Here is a 20,036-nt window from a genome sequence, read left to right on the forward strand (position 1 = left end):
CGCAGATTCAGATTTTAAAATTTATGACTTGTGAAAATAATAAAATTATTCCTAAAATATATGAATTAGCTCAAATACATCCGATCAAAATAGATGTGAACGAAAAGATACGATGTTTTGGGAGAATTGAGGGGGACAGAGAGGGATTTTTTTTTTTTTTTGGGGGGGGGGGGGGGGGACAGGAGTACATGGCTGGGCACATGTTCGTAAATCTCGAAAATCAATTATTGTTGCCATTCCATCTGGTTCCTTAACATGTGACTTCCTGTCACTATTTGTTAATACGATCTATTATTGATAGATTAAAAAATATTAAACAAAACTTAATTCAAATCTTTTCTAGAGAGACTCAAATCCGTAAGTCTCGGAGAAACTTCATTTTCTTGAGTTCATCTTTTGGGTACAAGTGAGGTGTATAGTCCATAAAGAGGTAAAATTTTTATTATTCGTTCATATATATATATATATATATATATATGTATATCGCACAAGATAATATTCGAGAAAGGATTATGATTCATTTTTCAGCAATACTTTATTTTTTACGAAAGAATAACTTTGATCAAAAGCAAATTGCATATGGCACAAGGATATCTAACTTTTTGACTTAGATTCATGATCGAAAAATATGGAATCTAAAGGCACACAATAACAAATTTTCTTTATGTTTGTGACTAGCAGCGAAGTCACATCGTATGACACTTTTTTGCTGAAAAAATTACTATGTAGAGAGATTTTTTTATTATATATATATAAATTAAATTTTATTTGATTTTTTTTCATGAATATTTTTTTTTACTTGCGATCTTTATCTCAATCCGAATGCAAACATTCTACATATATATTTATTTATTTATTTTTATGAATATATTTTTTTAATATTTTAATAACCCTTGGTAAAAATGTTGATTCATATAACTTTTGTTTATAAAAAAATCGATGCATTAATTTGCCAATCTTTCAATATATATCCACAAGTACTTGCGATCTTTCAATGTGCAAACATTCTACATATCCCTATATTCTTGTTCCTTTGCTTGGATAATTGAGGAGTATTGCAGTATAGGCTGATAACAACGTAAAATATGCTAATTTATGATGATGATATTATTTAAGTTTAAGTGTAGAGATGAGAACTCATATAATTAATTTTTAGCTTGTTTGACACTAAGATGTTAGAAATTTTCTATATACATCTTTTTCTTTAGGCGCAATCTCTATAATATGCATATAGATATTAAATAATTGTTAGCTGTTGTCAAACCTTTTGTTTTCCATCATTTAGTATCAATTAACACTAATGATGAATTTATATTGAACTTTGCTCATTAAACATCTTATATAAATGGATATCAATTATGTGTCTAACTTTCATTATTGGATGACACAAATCCACCAGGTATGTAACAATTTACCCTCGATCTCTCGGTTCTATTTTTATTTTCTTTGCTCATTTTCTCTCAAACCATTAAGTAATATGGTGAAGCTTTTTCATATTCTATGTAAATTTTATGAGATCACATTTTGTTGTTTATTATGCGAAACAGAAAACTACTTCTAGAGTTAATTACAATGCATTTCAATATAGCAATAATAACTGACACGGAATTGTGCTTCAAGTTCTTAGTTGAATCATGAATTAGTCAATCTCTTTAGGTTTTGTGCGACAAAATTGACAGAAACATGATCATTTATATGATCTACCTGATATTATAAATTTTATGGTTTGTTTTATGCCTGAATAAAGTTATAAAAGATAGAATTAGTTTGTCGGGGGAGAAAGAGAGCAAGTTTGAGGAATTACGAGCTTTTCTTTGTTCCTAATATGTTGTTTTAAATTTTCTTCTCTTTTCTAGATATTGCATTTTTTAATTTTTTTTTGATAATTATTTCCTATAATATATTGTACCAAATTAATCATTTACAATATGTTTAAATTAAGTTTTTGAGATAAACGTGCAACGAACGTTTTCAGAACTAGTACTATTATAAAGTCTGAAACCCAATGTAAATGTCAAACAAAAGTAATGACAAGGGTTTAAAGTTGATTAGTACCACTACATGATAATGCAAAGAAAGAATGTTCAAATTAGAGTTGATTTTTCATATTATCACTCAATTACTACAGTAAATATTTTAGAAAGTTATTTTTTGTTAGAAAAATATGATTTTCTGAATTAATAACTATTAATTGATTAACCATATGAAAAATCAATTTGTTCAAATTATTGAAAGTAAATGACAAGGCATTAATGGTGATTAAGGTCTAGTAGATGATATAGAGAGCCATGGTTAGATGAATAATTATGTAGATAAATTAAATAGCACAAACATGTTCATCGTTCACCAACTTTTTTTAGCTACTATTCTTTTCGTTTTAATTTATATGATGACATTTTACTGACATGAAATTTATTTATAAAATAATGATTAAAAATTCTGATCCAAACAAGTTATTCATATATGTATGATTATAAATCATTCAATAAGAATATAAAATTATTTTTTAAAAAAATATATAAATACGTTTTTTTTTAATCAAACCAACAAAGAAATAGCATTACCTAAATTGAAATGGAGTGAGCAACTGGAATTGATTAATAAATTGCTTTTGGTAACTACACATAAAAGTACCTAACTATATAAGTTAAATTTGATCATGTGGTCTAAAATATGGGTTAACGTACCTAACTTAGGTTAAGTGAAATGAATAAATCGAGACAAATCTAACAGAGTTTTTATTTTCAGAACTTAAGTGACTTCCTTTTGGAGGCTGGACCAAGTACATAGACTGCTGTAAAGTCAAATCAAAAAATATATGACATATGTCATTTTTATAAACTTTAATCTTAATTATAGTTAAGAAACATGTATTTTGTTTTTACTTTATTAATTGACTGCGGAATGATAAACTAATATGATTTGGAGAGATCATTAATACGCCTTATGAGAACTAGTAGGGGGTCCAAAAGTTCAATTGAAATGACAATTTTAGCCCAAACAATGCAATTAATTCTTCTCTAATGTTCTTATGGAAAGATCCAAGTTCATTTTGTACCATGGTTATTATGGTCTAATATTTTATTTACTAGGACAAAAATTCTATTGACCAAAAAGCTTTAAAAAAAACCGGTTTTCCACTCGGTGTGTGGTACCCACATCAAAACCCGACTAAATCCAAATTCACATCGAAAAATTTATATGAGAGATAAAATGCTGATTAATGATAAAGAGTACTTAACACCCACCACAATCCTTGTTTGGTGACTAGAAAGCCAAGTTACCATTGTACATCAAGAGAACATTTTCAGATAAAGGTAAATTCTCTTATAATGAATTTGTCCAAGAAGAAAAATGTTTTCTATAAAACTAATAATGTTTTCACTTTTCAATCAAAATGACAACCATACTGACCAGTTTTCTTTAGAACCCCTTAATTGATAGTATTACAAAGTTCAGAAAGATCTTGGCTTCATCACAATGGTAGAATGCTTCAAAATGTGGAGACTGAACTGTCCACCTTTCTCCGAGGTGTCGAGCTTCGACTGCCCTGGAGGAGGCAACATCTCGAAGTTCTGCACCAAACGTCCCAAAGTGATGCCGAGAATTGGCAGCGCTAGGATAATTCCGGGGCAACTCCTCCTACCAACACCAAACGGAAGAAATCTAAAGTCATTGCCATTGGCTTCAACGTGTTTCTCCTCTTCGAAGAACCTCTCGGGCCTGAACTCTTCAGGTTTCTTCCAGTGAGCGGGGTTGTTAGCTAGCCACCAAGCGTTAACCAAGATTTTGCTCTCAGCTGGAATATCATATCCAGCAAGTTTTGCATCATGAAGGTTCATGTGTGGGACTAAAAGAGGAATTGCCATCCGGAGTCTAAGAGTCTCCTTGATCACAGCCTGAAGGTACGGAAGCTTGGGCATGTCTGGCTCAGTCACTTGCACTCCTGGTCCAAGAACTGTATCAATCTCGTCACGGAGTTTCTTTTGGATGTGAGGGTGGTTGACTAGTTCCGCGATACCCCACTCAATTGACCACAATGTTGTTTCGATTGCTGTTCATGACAATAATTAAGCATATTAGCTGAAAATTAACTAGCCAAGAAGTTTATGAACAGATATAAACAACAAAACATGCTTCAATGGTTCTAAATGCTAGGTTTAGAAGAATGGTAGGAAGCGTGGCTCTATAAGTTTGTCCTCATCAAAGCACACTTATTGCTCAGTACAAGACAATGCACCGAAACTACCGTTAGTGAGTTTAAACTGAGTATGATTTTATTATCTGCAGTATCTCGAATAGTAAACTAGAAATACAATCAATATGAAAAAATCCGAGTCCACGGAAATCACCGAGGAATTTAATCCCCTCACTTAATCCAAGATTATAGATTATTTCCTCCCAAGATAAAACATATAAACTATTAAAGAAGTAGTGGTACCTCACACTACAAAAACTTCAGCGAACTCAATTCGATCCGCGAATTAATTAAATTATCAATCAATCACATCATTTGCCTTTGACGAAGCTGAGCGAGCGACAATGGCACGAGATCCCCCTCCTCCCCCCCCCCCCCCCCCTAAGAGCTAAAGAAAGTGTTTTCTAATATAAGCCTTCACTTGAGTGCTTTAGTTAGAAAATAATGATACTAAAGATCTTTCAGTACATTACTCCACTATCATGATCATAATTAGATGCCTTGAAATGTGCACCAACAACCCTGCTCTACCTAACCCCCATCAAGATATTGGTAAGTACACCAACCATATCAAACTGTTACCTAACCCCTGGAACTACTCAACTACGACTTTTGATTAAAAAACAGGAGTAAATTGGAACAGAGCTCCGTCAGGCTTTCACCTATTCTGGAAAATTCCACACTGCTGCCCCCTCATAGGATTCTGGGCCGTGTCTTAGTCCCAATGTAGCTGATAATCCTCTTGGGACCAGTTACTGATCATCGCTTTGCTAAGTGATTGCCCTTCTTGAGCAGATTCCTCCTTTTGCTCCTCAGCGTATGGGGTATTAGCAATCATTTCAGTTGTTGTTCCCCACCCAAATGCATTCACTTATAAATTACTTTAGTCTGATTAAAAATCATGTGACAACTGATAATAAGTTCCTTAAACTTGGTAATATGTGGAGGTAACATTGTCATTCTTTTTTTAACCAGTCAAGCACACCATTCTGTTATTCTCATCCAAAAGGAACTCATAAGGATACGGATAACAAACCAAGTACCGTTAAAAGTTATTTTCAACCTTTTCAGTAGGAGATGCACATACTAAACGAAACTAGAACAAAGTAAATTCAGAGAAATAAAAATATGCTACTTTGAAACATACCTGCAACATTGATGTTCTCAACAATGTAGAGAACGTTATCCTCGTTGATCTCTCCCTTCTGTTGAGCATCAAGAATGTGATCAATGGCACATTTTAGAGCATTGCTGTCCATGCTCTTGGTATTTGCAAGCTTCCTGCACAAAGAAATAAAAATGTTACAAACTAATGGTACCTCAAAGCACTTCATCAAGCTAGACCTTACAGCCTTGGGAAATTCAAACGCTTTACCATGAGGTAAAGGAGCCGTCTTATATTATCTATCTTTTGGTTTTTGCACATCCTTATAACAATATTCGGCTAAACAATCCTTTATCTGTCTTTAAAGAAACCCGCTTAACGACTAAAATATAAACCAGAGGAAGTACTCCCTCCAATCCTTTTTATTTGCAGCTTTAACCAAAACAAATTCGGTCCATAATACTAGTATAGCTCTAATTAAGTTAGTCAAAACCTAGTAAGAAAATGGACCGCAAGCTTAACTCAAGCTCAAAAGCTAGCTCAATTGCCCAAGACCATACGAAAAGTTCAATCGCACCATCCCACACCAAATGGGACTTCAAACACCACTAGTTCACACAGGCCTACCATCTAGAGCATGGACAACAAATATGGCACCCAACATTGGGTAAACGAAGAATTAGAATGGCTTGGCTCGGATACCATGATAAGAAAGAATAGACATAGAGCCTAACTCAACCCAAAAGTTAGACTTGTCCAAAACATGTAAGAATCCAGTCACACCATCCCTCATTGAAGCAGGACTTGCAACAAAATCCCCTAAACAATTAATGCCATGGAATGATTTCCTTGCCAAAAGATTAAAGACAACAGTTTGTGATGTGATCCCCACATACCAAAGATCTCTATCAACAATACACCTACTTTATAAAAGACACTGAATAAAGATTGGTTCTTTAGATTGATCCTATATCCTACACATTTACATTAAGACAATAAAACAAAGGAAAATCAACAATAGAGCATAAAGGAGACAAAGTGAACTTACTTTCTTTCATCAACAAAGTAGTCTTTGAATAGCTTCAACCTCTTTTCCTTAACCTCCTTACAAATCTTCAAATAACCTCTCAAGAAAGGCCTCAAAATAGGGATAAAATCACCATAATTGTACTCAAAGCTCTGAGCCAATCTACTCCTCTCACCATTCAAAGCCCTAAGCTTTACAAAAAGGGGATCATCTTCACTCTCAAATCTCCTATCAAACATAATCCTAAACATATTATTATACATCATAAGCTGCAATCTTTTCCTCAAAACAATCCCATTTTTAGCAGATTCAGGATTCTTCTTCACATCCTCAACCACACTAGCTGCCTCAGACTCCCAGCCCCCCCTATACTGCTGCACAACTTTGTTAGTAAAAAAGGGTACAGTCATAATCCTCCTCATTTTCCTCCAATGTTCACCATAAACAGTAAAAACCATATCTTGACCCTTCCCTGTAAATATATCAAAAACAACATTTCTTGTTCTTGAACCAAATTCAACCCCTTGTGTGTGTAAAACTTCTTTTGCTAATTCTGGGGATGACACAACAACTAAGTTACGTTGCCCCATTCTAAGCAACAACACATCACCAAATTTCTTGGCATACTCAGTAAGGTTTCTATGGTTCAAATCATCACCAACTTGAAGCCAATTCCCAAAAACTGGGACTGGAATTGGACCTGGGGGTAGTTTAAAACGCTTGGAACGAAGTTTAGAGACAATAATAGCGATTAAAATGGCAAAGAAAAGGCCTATTAAGGTCTTCTCCAGTAAGAGAAGATCCATTTTTAGGACAATAAAAATGAGTTCTTTGGGGGGCTATAAAAAAAGAGAATGTTTTTGTACTGGTTTGGAGAAAAGCGTTGATTGAGTATTTATAGAGGGGTTAGGTATGGGGGTTAGGTGGAGAGTTAACGGTGTTAAGTTTAACGGAATAGTAGATGGGTTGGGTAGAGGAAAGAGAGAGCGGGGTGGGGGAGTTGGTGAGCTCATAAAGACTTTTGCTAGGTGCATACTTCATTAGTTCATTAATGTTTGGTTAACAAATATTTTATTATGAAGATAAGATTGAATAGAAAATAATTAATCTCACAAGGATTTTACATATTTTATTTATAAACTTTATGTATTTGATCTCATGTGAAAATGAGAGACTGAATTATTAAGCAGCTTTCTTAATTAGTATCGAACATGTTCATCCTTGTTAAGAGATCCTAAAATAAAGTCCATTCGATTTAATTCATACGGTTTGTTCCGTACGAAGGGCATTCATATAAATGCTAGGACAAAAGAGTTTTTATTAAATATTTTTAAAAGATATAATATATATATATATGTGTGTGTTCTTTAACTTGAATTCAGTCGTAACTGTTTTTGATCTTAGGCTCGAAGCTACTATAAAAGTAATTGTCGGAGTTTTCTCAATCGAAGAAGCCTAAATCTGCGGCATATATGATTTTCTATGTGAAAATTTGTAAGCTATGTGGTGTCTTACACGTGTATTATGTGTCATATGTAGCGTTATAAATGCATCATATATTTGCACACCCAAAATTAAAAGACATAAACATTAATAAGTCACATTAAAGTACACAATATATATATAATTAAAGAAAAATTCTAAATCAAAGCATTCTCCTATCTTCTTTATTACATTTTTTTTATTTTTTTTATATTTTATATAATAAAAGACAACAAGCACATTGCTCAAGCAGGCAACAGGTCGACATGTCTGCTTGAGCAGCTTGAGGGTATATTTGTAATTTTTTTATGATTCTTCTGTTTTAATTTGTTTTTCTTATTTTTTAATTTTTTATATATTTAAAAATTGTAAAAAAAAAATACTATAGATCGTGATAATTTGTAGCTGAATATTTTTAAAACATAAGAAAAACCTCGATTGATTCTTGAAATTAATCTATTGGTGTCACATAAAATGGGACAAAAGGAGTAACATATATTATTTAATTTAAAAACTGCGTAAAAAGTTTTGTAAATCTCAATAATTAACAACATTCGATTGACTCTTGAAAGTCTATATGTGCTACATACATTGGGACAAAGGGAGTAATATATATTATTTCAAAACTACGTAAAACTACTATAAATTATAATAATTTACAACTTAAAATATTTAAAAGACATATAAAAAGTTCGATCGACTCTCGAATAAGTGCCGCATAAATAGGAATAGATGAGTAACATATATTGTTTGAAAATGACATAAAAGTAATATAGATCATAATAATTAAAAAATTTAAAATTTTATCAATGCTGCATAAAATTGGGATAAAAAAAATAACATATATTATTTAAAAATTACATAAATATACTATAAATTATAATAACTAACAACTCAAAATATCTAAAAATCATATCAAAATTTAATTGACTCTCCAAAATTTATCTACATTATATAAATTGAGACAACAAAATAACAGATATTGAACCCATACTAGTACAGATACATGTGTCTGGTATATATATATATAAAGAAGAGCAGGTTTCTTGCACGTCTTTAGTCACTTTTGAACAAGATGTGTATGCTACTTTTGTTCTACGTTTTTAGAAAGAGCTTACTTTCTTTCAATTCATTTTATTTGTCATATTTTTTTTTACGTTCTTAAAAAAATTATCAATTAAAGAATAATTTAATTAAATTATTTAATTTATTAATTTTTCTAATTTAATATTTCTCTCTTTTGCACCATATTATTATATTTTCATATTTATGATTAAAAATAAAGGTAAGAACAAATAATTAATTATATTTTAATTATTTAAAATGATAATTATTTTGGACAAATAAGTACGACAAGTAAAATGGATGAGAAAGCTCGTCCAAAATCTCCATCATAAAAAATATAAAGCATGCATGGTCGACATTCAACTATCTTTAAATTGAGTGTATCAATTGACATTTTTTTCTGACTAATTTAGGTTTGCTTGAAAATAAAAACATAATTTCCACCATCCAAAATTTTAAAGACAGTACATGATGGATGTTCAATTACTTGTATTATTTTATCAAAATATATTATATGTTAAAAAATTATATTAAAAGTATTATAAATAACAATAATTAACAATTTGAAATATTTAGTTGCGTATTTAAAAATTATTATAAATCATAATAATAATAATTAACAACTATAAATACTTCAAAAAATATTCTATTAGATCCACTCAAGTTGGGACAAGAACAGTAATATATATTATTTGAAAATTACGTAAAAATTATTATAAATTGCAATAATTAATAATTCAAATTATTTAAAAATCATATAAAAATTTCTAATTAGCACTCCAAATTTTAGGCATATCACATAAATTGAGACAAGTACCAAACACAATGTTTAACAACTTAAAATATATTAAAAATTTAATTGACTCTCAAAATTTCACATGTGCTATATAAATTGTGACAAATGGAGTAACATATATTATTTAAAAATTATGTTAAACGTACTATAAATTATATAAAATTTAATTGTCTCTCATAATTTTATCAGTATCACATAAATTAAGACAAATAAAATAACATATATTGAGCCCGTGCTTGCACGAGCTCATGTATCTAGTTTGTATCATAAGCTAAAGAAACTCGCTTGCATGTAAGTGATACCTAGATAGTAACTTGGTTCTTATATGTATACGTCTATCCTTGTATATATAAGAATCTTTTCATATTAATCTATGGGGTACGGTTTGATCTGACATAAAATTTAATAAATGAAATAAGATTTTTAAAATTTATAGTCTAAAATATTTCTTCATTATTTATATTGGTATAAATTATTTCATCAAAGATAAAAACAATTTTTTTTAATGTTAAATTATTTTCAATCATCAGTTAATTTGGGAAATCCTAATTTTAGAGGTCAAATTAGTCAACATTTTAATAGCGGGGCCAAAATTTAAAATTAATTGCACAATCAGATTACCTATAAATGAAGGAATGATCAAAATCTTATCTTTTACTTAACTTATTAGGTCAAATTATATTATTTTTTATTTGAAAGCTTTGGATTAAAATCCACCATTATATACTTTAAAATCCATTGAAAATAACAATCCAGAGTGTAATTGATAAGGCGTTAAAGTTGATTCTCTCTACCAGATGATATTACAAAGAGCCAAAGTTCAAAATATTAAAAAGGAGGCTTAATACTCAATAATTTCATAAACTTTGCATTAAGTTTTATTTAGATATTTGAATTATAATTTATTCTAATTAAGAATCTGAACGCATGATAAATTATTTATTTTAGACACTTTCAATTCAAATTTAGGAATTTCTTTTTGTATGTGTTTACAAGCGTCTCTTCGAGGTAGTTGGATTAACCTTAAAGGATACATATCAACCTCAATTGAAATAAGCATGAAATTTTACAGTTTACTAAGGCTAATGCAATGTATTAAGCCAAAATATATAACCGAAAATACTAGCAAATTTGTCTCATTTTTAAAATTTGAATCGAAAATGTCTAATAAGAATAAGTTAATCATGTGTTCAGTTGCTCAATACTCTTAAATTTAATAGGTTATCAGTGTATTAAGCCTTAAAAGTAAATGACAAGTCATTAATGATTATTAGTCTCTACTAGATGATTTAGAAAGCCATGGTTAGATGAATAATTATGCAATTTAACCAGTGGCAATAGGAGGCGTTGAGACGTCATTATCGTTCTTCCAAATAGTACCACAACAATGTAGTACCAAATTAAATTAATTTAATTTAATCGTGTTCGTTTAAAAATTACCTAACGGGGTTAGGTAAAGAATAAATAACATTAAATCAGACAAACATTTAATTTCATTGGCCAGGTCAAATGGAGGGTGGACCAGGGGCACCAACTATTTCCACATATTCAATGTGGCATTATATTTAAGTTAAAATGTATTCGCATAACATGTTTTTTATACGAATTTTATCACTTAATTATGATTAAATAACATGTATTTATGTACTAATTGACTATTTGATGAATAATAAATTAATACAATTTCGTGCAACTACGTTAGCTTCATCCTCCCAAACCCCTTCCCTAAGGCTTCTATCATGTGGTAAGCAGAAATTAGTAGGTGGTCCAAAAGTCTTAAGTAAAAAGATATTTTCAAGTTGAATTTTTGAATGATTACTCAACTAGTTATTTTTTTTGTCCTGATTTCAATTTTACTTTTTTAATAATAGATCAACTTTCTTAAATCTCATCTAATTTCATCACTTATCTCTCACCAGCAACAAATATCGCATAATTACATCTATTAAGGCTAAAATGAATGGAAAGAAATTAACCAATGTTTTTTATGTCCTAAATTGTCAATCCATTTTATTGGCCACTAAACCGCTCCCTTGGGTGACTTACTTATTTTTTTTCTTCAAATGACTTTTAATAACTATTAATTGAGTGATGTACGAGAAATCTAACTCCCAAAACAATGAAATTGTCAGAAAGCCAAATTACCATTTGTGTATCAAGAAAATACATCAGATAGGAGAACTTGTAATGAATCTAGTCCAAGAAGACTTCTATATAACATAAGAAAGAAGAATGTTTTCTGTCAAACAAAGGTTTACACAATCAAACAACAATCATAATTATCAAATTTCTTCAGAACCCTTTAATGATAGTATTACAAAGTTTAGAAAGATCTTGGTTTCATCACAATGGTGGAGTGCTTCAAAATGTGTAGACTGAACTGTCCACCTTTCTCCGAGGTGTCGAGTTTAGACTGTCCTGGAGGAGGCAATAGCTCAAAGTTCTGCACCAAACGTCCCAAAGTGATGCCGAGAATTGGCAGAGCTAGGATAATTCCAGGGCAACTCCTCCTACCAACACCAAACGGAAGAAATCTAAAGTCATTCCCATTGGCCTCAACATGCTTCTCCTCTTCAAAAAACCTCTCGGGCCTGAACTCTTCCGGTTTCTTCCAGTGAGCAGGGTTGTTAGCTAGCCACCAAGCGTTAACCAAGATTTTGCTCTCAGCTGGAATATCATATCCAGCAAGTTTTGCATCATGAAGGTTCATGTGTGGGACTAAAAGAGGAATTGCCATCCGGAGTCTAAGAGTCTCCTTGATCACAGCCTGAAGGTACGGAAGCTTGGGCATGTCTGGCTCAGTCACTTGCACTCCTGGTCCAAGAACTGTATCAATCTCATCGCGGAGTTTCTTTTGGATGTGAGGGTGGTTGACTAGTTCTGCGATACCCCACTCAATTGACCACAACGTTGTTTCGATTGCTGTACATGACAATACTTAAGCATATTAGCTGAATAATGAACTAGCCAAGAAGTTTATGAACAGATATAAACAACAAAACATGCTTCAATGGTTCTAAATGGTAGGACGTGTGACTCTTTAAGTTAAGACCCCATCAAAACTCACTTGTTACTTACAACAAGGCGATGCAATCAATGAAACAACTTTAGGACAAGAGGCGATTTCAAGATCTACCGTTAGTGAGTTCAAGTCTTGTGGTAGTATAAAATTTGTGGTACCTAACTAGTCTTGATAGCATTGAGACATATCATGTGGTTCACTTGATTACTTATTTCCCGTTCAATGAGGGAAACTACAGGTTCAACTTGGATGTTAACATAACAGCTTATTTACCACAAGAAATTGGTATGTGGTAACAAACTGTTAACTCAATAGGAAGCCCATTTTGATCATAAAAACAGTTGTTCTTGGGGCCTTTAATTGGAATCTCTCAACTACTACTTTTAAGAAAAAAAATACAGAGTAAATTGGAACTGGAAATGCATTAACTTATAAATTACTTTATTCTGACTAAGACAATTAAAATCATGTAAACGAGCGATAAAAATTCCAAGAAATACATCACACAAACACCAACCAATACTGTTAGAAGTTCTTTTCAACCATTTCATATACTACCAATCATTTCAAACCAAACTAGAACAAATTATACTCTCAAAGAATTAAAGATAAGTTTTTTTGAAACATACCAGCAACATTGATGTTTTCAACAATGTAAAGAACGTTATCCTCGTTGATCTCTCCCTTCTGTTGAGCTTCAAGAATGTGATCAATGGCACATTTTAGAGCATTGCTGTCCATGCTCTTGGTATTTGCAAGCTTCCTGCACAAAGAAATAAAAATGTTACAAACTAATGGTACCACAAAGCACTTCATCAAGCTAGACCTTACAGCCTTGGGAAATTCAAACGCTTTACCATGAGGTAAAGGAGCCGTCTTATATTATCTATCTTTTGGTTTTTGCACATCCTTATAACAATATTCGGCTAAACAATCCTTTATCTGTCTTTAAAGAAACCCGCTTAACGACTAAAATATAAACCAGAGGAAGTACTCCCTCCAATCCTTTTTATTTGCAGCTTTAACCAAAACAAATTCGGTCCATAATACTAGTATAGCTCTAATTAAGTTAGTCAAAACCTAGTAAGAAAATGGACCGCAAGCTTAACTCAAGCTCAAAAGCTAGCTCAATTGCCCAAGACCATACGAAAAGTTCAATCGCACCATCCCACACCAAATGGGACTTCAAACACCACTAGTTCACACAGGCCTACCATCTAGAGCATGGACAACAAATATGGCACCCAACATTGGGTAAACGAAGAATTAGAATGGCTTGGCTCGGATACCATGATAAGAAAGAATAGACATAGAGCCTAACTCAACCCAAAAGTTAGACTTGTCCAAAACATGTAAGAATCCAGTCACACCATCCCTCATTGAAGCAGGACTTGCAACAAAATCCCCTAAACAATTAATGCCATGGAATGATTTCCTTGCCAAAAGATTAAAGACAACAGTTTGTGATGTGATCCCCACATACCAAAGATCTCTATCAACAATACACCTACCTTATAAAAGACACTGAGTAAAGATTGGTTCTTTAGATTGATCCTATATCCTACACATTTACATTAAGACAATAAAACAAAGGAAAATCAACAATTGAGCATAAAGGAGACAAAGTGAACTTACTTTCTTTCATCAACAAAGTAGTCTTTGAATAGCTTCAACCTCTTTTCCTTAACCTCCTTACAAATCTTCAAATAACCTCTCAAGAAAGGCCTCAAAATAGGGATAAAATCACCATAATTGTACTCAAAGCTCTGAGCCAATCTACTCCTCTCACCATTCAAAGCCCTAAGCTTTACAAAAAGGGGATCATCTTCACTCTCAAATCTCCTATCAAACATAATCCTAAACATATTATTATACATCATAAGCTGCAATCTTTTCCTCAAAACAATCCCATTTTTAGCAGATTCAGGATTCTTCTTCACATCCTCAACCACACTAGCTGCCTCAGACTCCCAGCCCCCTCTATACTGCTGCACAACTTTGTTAGTAAAAAAGGGTACAGTCATAATCCTCCTCATTTTCCTCCAATGTTCACCATAAACAGTAAAAACCATATCTTGACCCTTCCCTGTAAATATATCAAAAACAACATTTCTTGTTCTTGAACCAAATTCAACCCCTTGTGTGTGTAAAACTTCTTTTGCTAATTCTGGGGATGACACAACAACCAAGTTACGTTGCCCCATTCTAAGCAACAACACATCACCAAATTTCTTGGCATACTCAGTAAGGTTTCTATGGTTCAAATCATCACCAACTTGAAGCCAATTCCCAAAAACTGGGACTGGAATTGGACCTGGGGGTAGTTTAAAACGCTTGGAACGAAGTTTAGAAACAATAATAGCGATTAAAATGGCAAAGAAAAGGCCTATTAAGGTCTTCTCCAGTAAGAGAAGATCCATTTTTGAGGACAATGGAAATAGGTTCTTTTGGGGGAAAATGTGGAACTTTGTACTGCTGAGGAAGCAAAAATGTTAAAGCGTGAGGATTTATAGGAGGGAAAACGGAGTTAGGTGGAGAGTTAACGGCGTGAGCAAGTGGATGGTGGATGGGGTTAGGTAGAGGAAAGATAGATGAATGGGAGGTGTGTTTGTTTGGTGAAGAAGAATTCACTAGATGCATACAACATTAATATTGATAAATTTATTTGGGTTAATTTTTTGGTGAGATTGAATTATGGCGGCTTTCTCTCATAAATCTTCATTTATATGTCATTAAATATAAATAAAAATATAACTCATAAGTCGTAAGGATAGCTGAATTGATTATCTCATTGGGGATATTGGTGATTAATTCTCCTTTTAGTGAAGATCATCGTACATGGTTTATATAATTTACTTTACATCTGATTTGATTTGCAGTATTTTTTTTCACTCAATGTTGTTCCGTATTCACTTTAAATATTTATTAAATTTAAATTCAAATCAAAAAGTTTCACATTAAAAAATAAAATATTGAACAAAAATAACTCTATATTCAATGAAACTCGAAATCTAAACCTCTACTAGCTCTGGCTATTCTAATCCTCATGCACCAGGGATGAATGGTTGACTTATAAGGAAGATCGAGGATTGATTCTCCTTGTGGCCTTTAGTAGAACTCATCGCACATGATTTATCTAATTCGCTTTATATTTTGTTTGATTGTAATTTATTTTTTTTTAGTCTGTTTGATATTCATATCGTAGCTGAATAAAATTTAAATTTATGCCAAAATATTTTATATCGGGGATAAAATATAATATAAATGCGGCTTTATATTCAGGGGGCTCATATTCAAAGCCTCTGATTAAAGATGAAAAAAATTTATCACTCCATCACAATTCTTAATTTGCACATTGCACACAGAAACAAGTTTACCCAGTGTGTACTTGAAAAATAATGACTATGAATATTTCTGAAAATTCTAAATAAATAAAATATAATTCTGAGAATTAAATAATTCTTCAAATTTAGTTTCGTAACATTATTTTCAAGTGTTGATTTTTAAAATTTGAAATAATAATAATTTGTAATATTTCAAAATTTACCCCTTTTTTGTAGTATACAAGATATATGATAGTACTAGGTCATATGATATCATTCATGTTGTTTAATAATTTAGATTACTTGAATTTTAAATCATCCACTGTCAAATCAGCAAATGGAAGCCACGTCATTATTTGACAAAATAGAGAATAAAACGATTATTAGTAAATAAGGGCCCTTTTTCAGAAAATATTTGAAACAATCGCTACAAATTATTATTAAGGTTAAAATTACAATATGTAGTTACATAATTTCAAATATAATGAAATAACATAATATTCATTCATAGTTACATAATGCACTGTTATGGAAATAGAGGATATCAAAATAAAGATAAAAATAATTACACCAACTTGATTTTTTGATATTATTATTACAAAAGTAGCTTTCGAATTTTCCCAAAAAGATGGAATCATATATACAAAATCAGATTTAAGAAAACAAATTTGAGATTATTATAATTAAAATAGTAGTCAAAAAAAGTCAAATTTTGAAGAAATGATCTGAAACAAATAATTTAATCATGTTTCAATTTGCAATTTCTTATTCTTTTGAAGTAGTCTAAGTACAGTACTTTAATCAGTTACTGTATAATTGATATTTGGTGATCTGGGATTTCAATTTACCTAAATATAAAATTATCAACCAATCTGCAGCTTAGTTGGTGAGGTTTGTAACTCCAATAATTGATTAGTAAAATAATTAATCACTCACGATATGATCAGGTTGAAGTTTTAATTTTGTTTTTCAATTGATTATGACTTGAACATTTCAACTAAGTAATTGTAATCAACAAATAATATTTTTTTTAGAAGTCTATGCCAGGCACGTAAGTACTATTTAGCCAACAATTTAATCACATAAGTAGAGCTAAACATGATTACAACAAATCCATTTTATTATGTCAAATTCTCATACTCCAAAAAAACTGCCCATATATTTGGCTAATTTTTTTTCCCAGAAAAATATTTGAAAAATAATGCCTGTAAAAGGTTTACTTGTTGATTATTTTTTATCGAAGTATTAGGAGTATTGTTTTAATTTAATGATTAGGTATCCCAATTTCCAAGTGTACTATTTAAAAAAGTTAACAAGCAAGTTTACATCAACATATTTGTATAATTATATGTCAAAGATAGTTTTGGTATTTTTTTTTATATTCTATTCTTTAAATCTTTTGTATTTTACTGCTTCATATATATATATATATATAATAACTTTTAAAACTTTATAAATCATAAAAATTAACAACTAAAAATATCTAAAAAAAGATATTAAAAAAAATTGAACGACTTTCAAAATTCTATTTATACCGTATAAAGTTTGATAAAGGGAGTAATATACATAATGTAAAAATTATGTAAAATACAATATTGTAAATTACAATAATTAACAACTTAAATATCTAAAAACCTTATGAAATTTAGTTGACTTTCAAAATTTTGTTTTTATGACATAAATTGGAATAAAGAGAGTAATATGTACTATGTGAAAATTACATTAAAAGTGCTAAAAATCACAATAATTAGCAATTTAGAATATCAATAAAAAAAACATATAAAAAATTTGATTGAATTTCGAAATTGATCCATGCCACATAAATTGGAAAAAAAGTAACATATATTATGTGAAAATGATGTAAAAAGTACTATAAATTATAATAATTAACAACTTAAAGTATTTTTTTTAAAAAAATACATAAAAGAATTTAGTTGACTCCAAATTTTATCATTATCATATAAATTAAAACATGAGAAAAAGTAACATATATTTGATTTTTACTAACATAATCTTTGCATCTAATTATTATCGAAAGTTTAATCATCCTCACGTCGAATTTTGAATTATAATATTGCACAAGATTCAAAAAAATAAAAATATAGTGTACAAGATTTAAATTTGAAACTTCATATTAAATTTTGAACTCTTTAAATTATTGATTCAACATTTAGTCTTGTTTTTAAAATAATTCAAAAATTATACATACCCATTAAACTTTTTAAAATATAATTTATATATAAAAAAATATATTTTTTATCGAGCAGATTCAGATGAACAACGATGCCGTTCTGCTCAGGACAGTGAGTGAAAACTGAAAATTGAAAACCCCACAAAATTAATAGTGTCATTAAATTAGGTATTCGAGAATATTGCCTCTGCAAGATAAGGCTACGTACAATAGATCCTTGTAGTCGGATCCTTTCCCGAATCCTGCACATAGCGGAAACTTAAGTGCACCGAACTGCCCTTTTATATAAGAGAGACGTGGAACTTTCGTAATACACAAAACACATCAACTAACAATATATTTGGGGTTCATCTCCATCCCTTTATTTTTTTAATGTGTCGACATCGTTTATGAACCACAATTTTGCTTCTCAACGTCGTACTAGCTATAATTAATGATCTCACATGTGTGCTCAATATATTTTATACGATTTCTTATATACACTATAACAAAATTGAACTCCGCTCAAGATATATTTTGTAGCTAAACAATAAATTTGTTGCTAATTCGATTTAGTAATGAATTAGCAATATTTTTATTAGCTATGAGCAAAATAGTACCAACGAATCAATGATAAAGTTCGTAGTTAAATGAAGTGTTTTTTAGTAGTAATGACTATATAGGTGACAAAAAGATTTTTCAACAAACTAATTGCATGTATATGTTCTGTATGCTCAATTTTAAAATTTAGCTTAAGGGATGAATATTATTAGAAGGCAATATAAATTTGAGTTTTAAAGTTTGAATATTCCATCATTTTTAATTACATTTGTAATATTCTACTATTCTCTTAATGGAAATATATATATCATTAATGGGTTTCAGTATTTGTCTGAGAGATGTTTTTGGCATTTTGTGCAGTCACTTTTGTTTTATTTTCTCTCAATAATACATTCAAATTCAATGTGTTCAAACACAATAATGTTTAATTTTGATTTTCATTCATACAAGACATATATACTTCTAGATTTAACTTCATTAGATGATCAGAACATTATTGTGTCTAGAGAAATAATTTTGTTGACAAGCATACTATCACTTTCGTGTTTGGTAATATTACTAATCTGATTATTTTGAATTCAATATTATATAGAACTTTTCGATTCGAATTCGAGACTTTTAAAAATTTTGATAAAGATAAAAGAAATTTTATGCAATGTGATATAAGTTGTGGTTGGTGGTGTTTGATTAATTAATTTTGAACAAACTAATTTTTTAATTCTCCATGCATGTAAGATCGTACTTTTCTATTTCTTCAAAAGAGAATCAACTAATTAATAGTACTAAAATTTCTCAAGGGTTATTAAAATTTTGATTTTTCTTTCTTTTTTTCCTTTTTCGTTTCCCATTAGAAGTCAAAGTTTGGTGCTTCATCACTTTCAAATAAAAAATGTCTTAATGGAATAAACAAAACAAAACAAAATTTTACAGCACAACTTGAAAGGTCAACTTGAAGATGGAGATAACGTCCGTTAAGTTTGACGGAGGATTTTTCTCAATAGATTATGAAAGAGTTGGTGGATTGAAATGTTGACCTATTACTTCAATTGGGCATCAATGCCAAAGGTGTTATGTGGCTGCCACCTTTTTAGAGATCTATCACATGTTATCATAATCATCATAAATATAAGCCAGCAAATAAAAATATATTATCTTTTTAAACTACTACTGATTTAGGGGTTAATGACTTCTTCTACAATTATTAGTACTCCCTCACGTCCTTCGTTCTAATTTATTTGATATGGTTTAATTTAAAAAATTTATGATTTAAATAAATTATAAATATTT

The 20,036-nt window shown here is 30.5% G+C and overlaps 2 protein-coding genes across 2 annotated transcripts; both read right to left on the minus strand.

Moving 5' to 3' along the window:
* Positions 1-3,286: 3,286 nt before the first annotated feature.
* On the minus strand, positions 3,287-7,201 carry LOC129898545 (trans-cinnamate 4-monooxygenase C4H2-like). The gene is made up of 3 exons (XM_055973127.1): positions 6,352-7,201; positions 5,346-5,479; positions 3,287-4,054 (listed from the first exon to the last, which is right to left on the minus strand). The coding sequence occupies exons 1-3, from the start codon at positions 7,134-7,136 to the stop codon at positions 3,456-3,458; spliced, it is 1,518 nt and encodes a 505-aa protein (XP_055829102.1). The 5' UTR covers positions 7,137-7,201; the 3' UTR covers positions 3,287-3,455.
* A 4,654-nt stretch (positions 7,202-11,855) lies between these two features.
* LOC129898546 (trans-cinnamate 4-monooxygenase C4H2) lies at positions 11,856-15,186 on the minus strand. Its single transcript, XM_055973128.1, has 3 exons — positions 14,331-15,186; positions 13,325-13,458; positions 11,856-12,595 (listed from the first exon to the last, which is right to left on the minus strand). Exons 1-3 carry the CDS (start codon positions 15,113-15,115, stop codon positions 11,997-11,999), a joined length of 1,518 nt encoding a protein of 505 aa, XP_055829103.1. The 5' UTR covers positions 15,116-15,186; the 3' UTR covers positions 11,856-11,996.
* Positions 15,187-20,036: the final 4,850 nt, after the last annotated feature.

This window comes from Solanum dulcamara, chromosome 8 (genome assembly GCF_947179165.1).
Source record: "Solanum dulcamara chromosome 8, daSolDulc1.2, whole genome shotgun sequence".
Classification (NCBI taxonomy): Eukaryota; Viridiplantae; Streptophyta; class Magnoliopsida; order Solanales; family Solanaceae; genus Solanum; species Solanum dulcamara.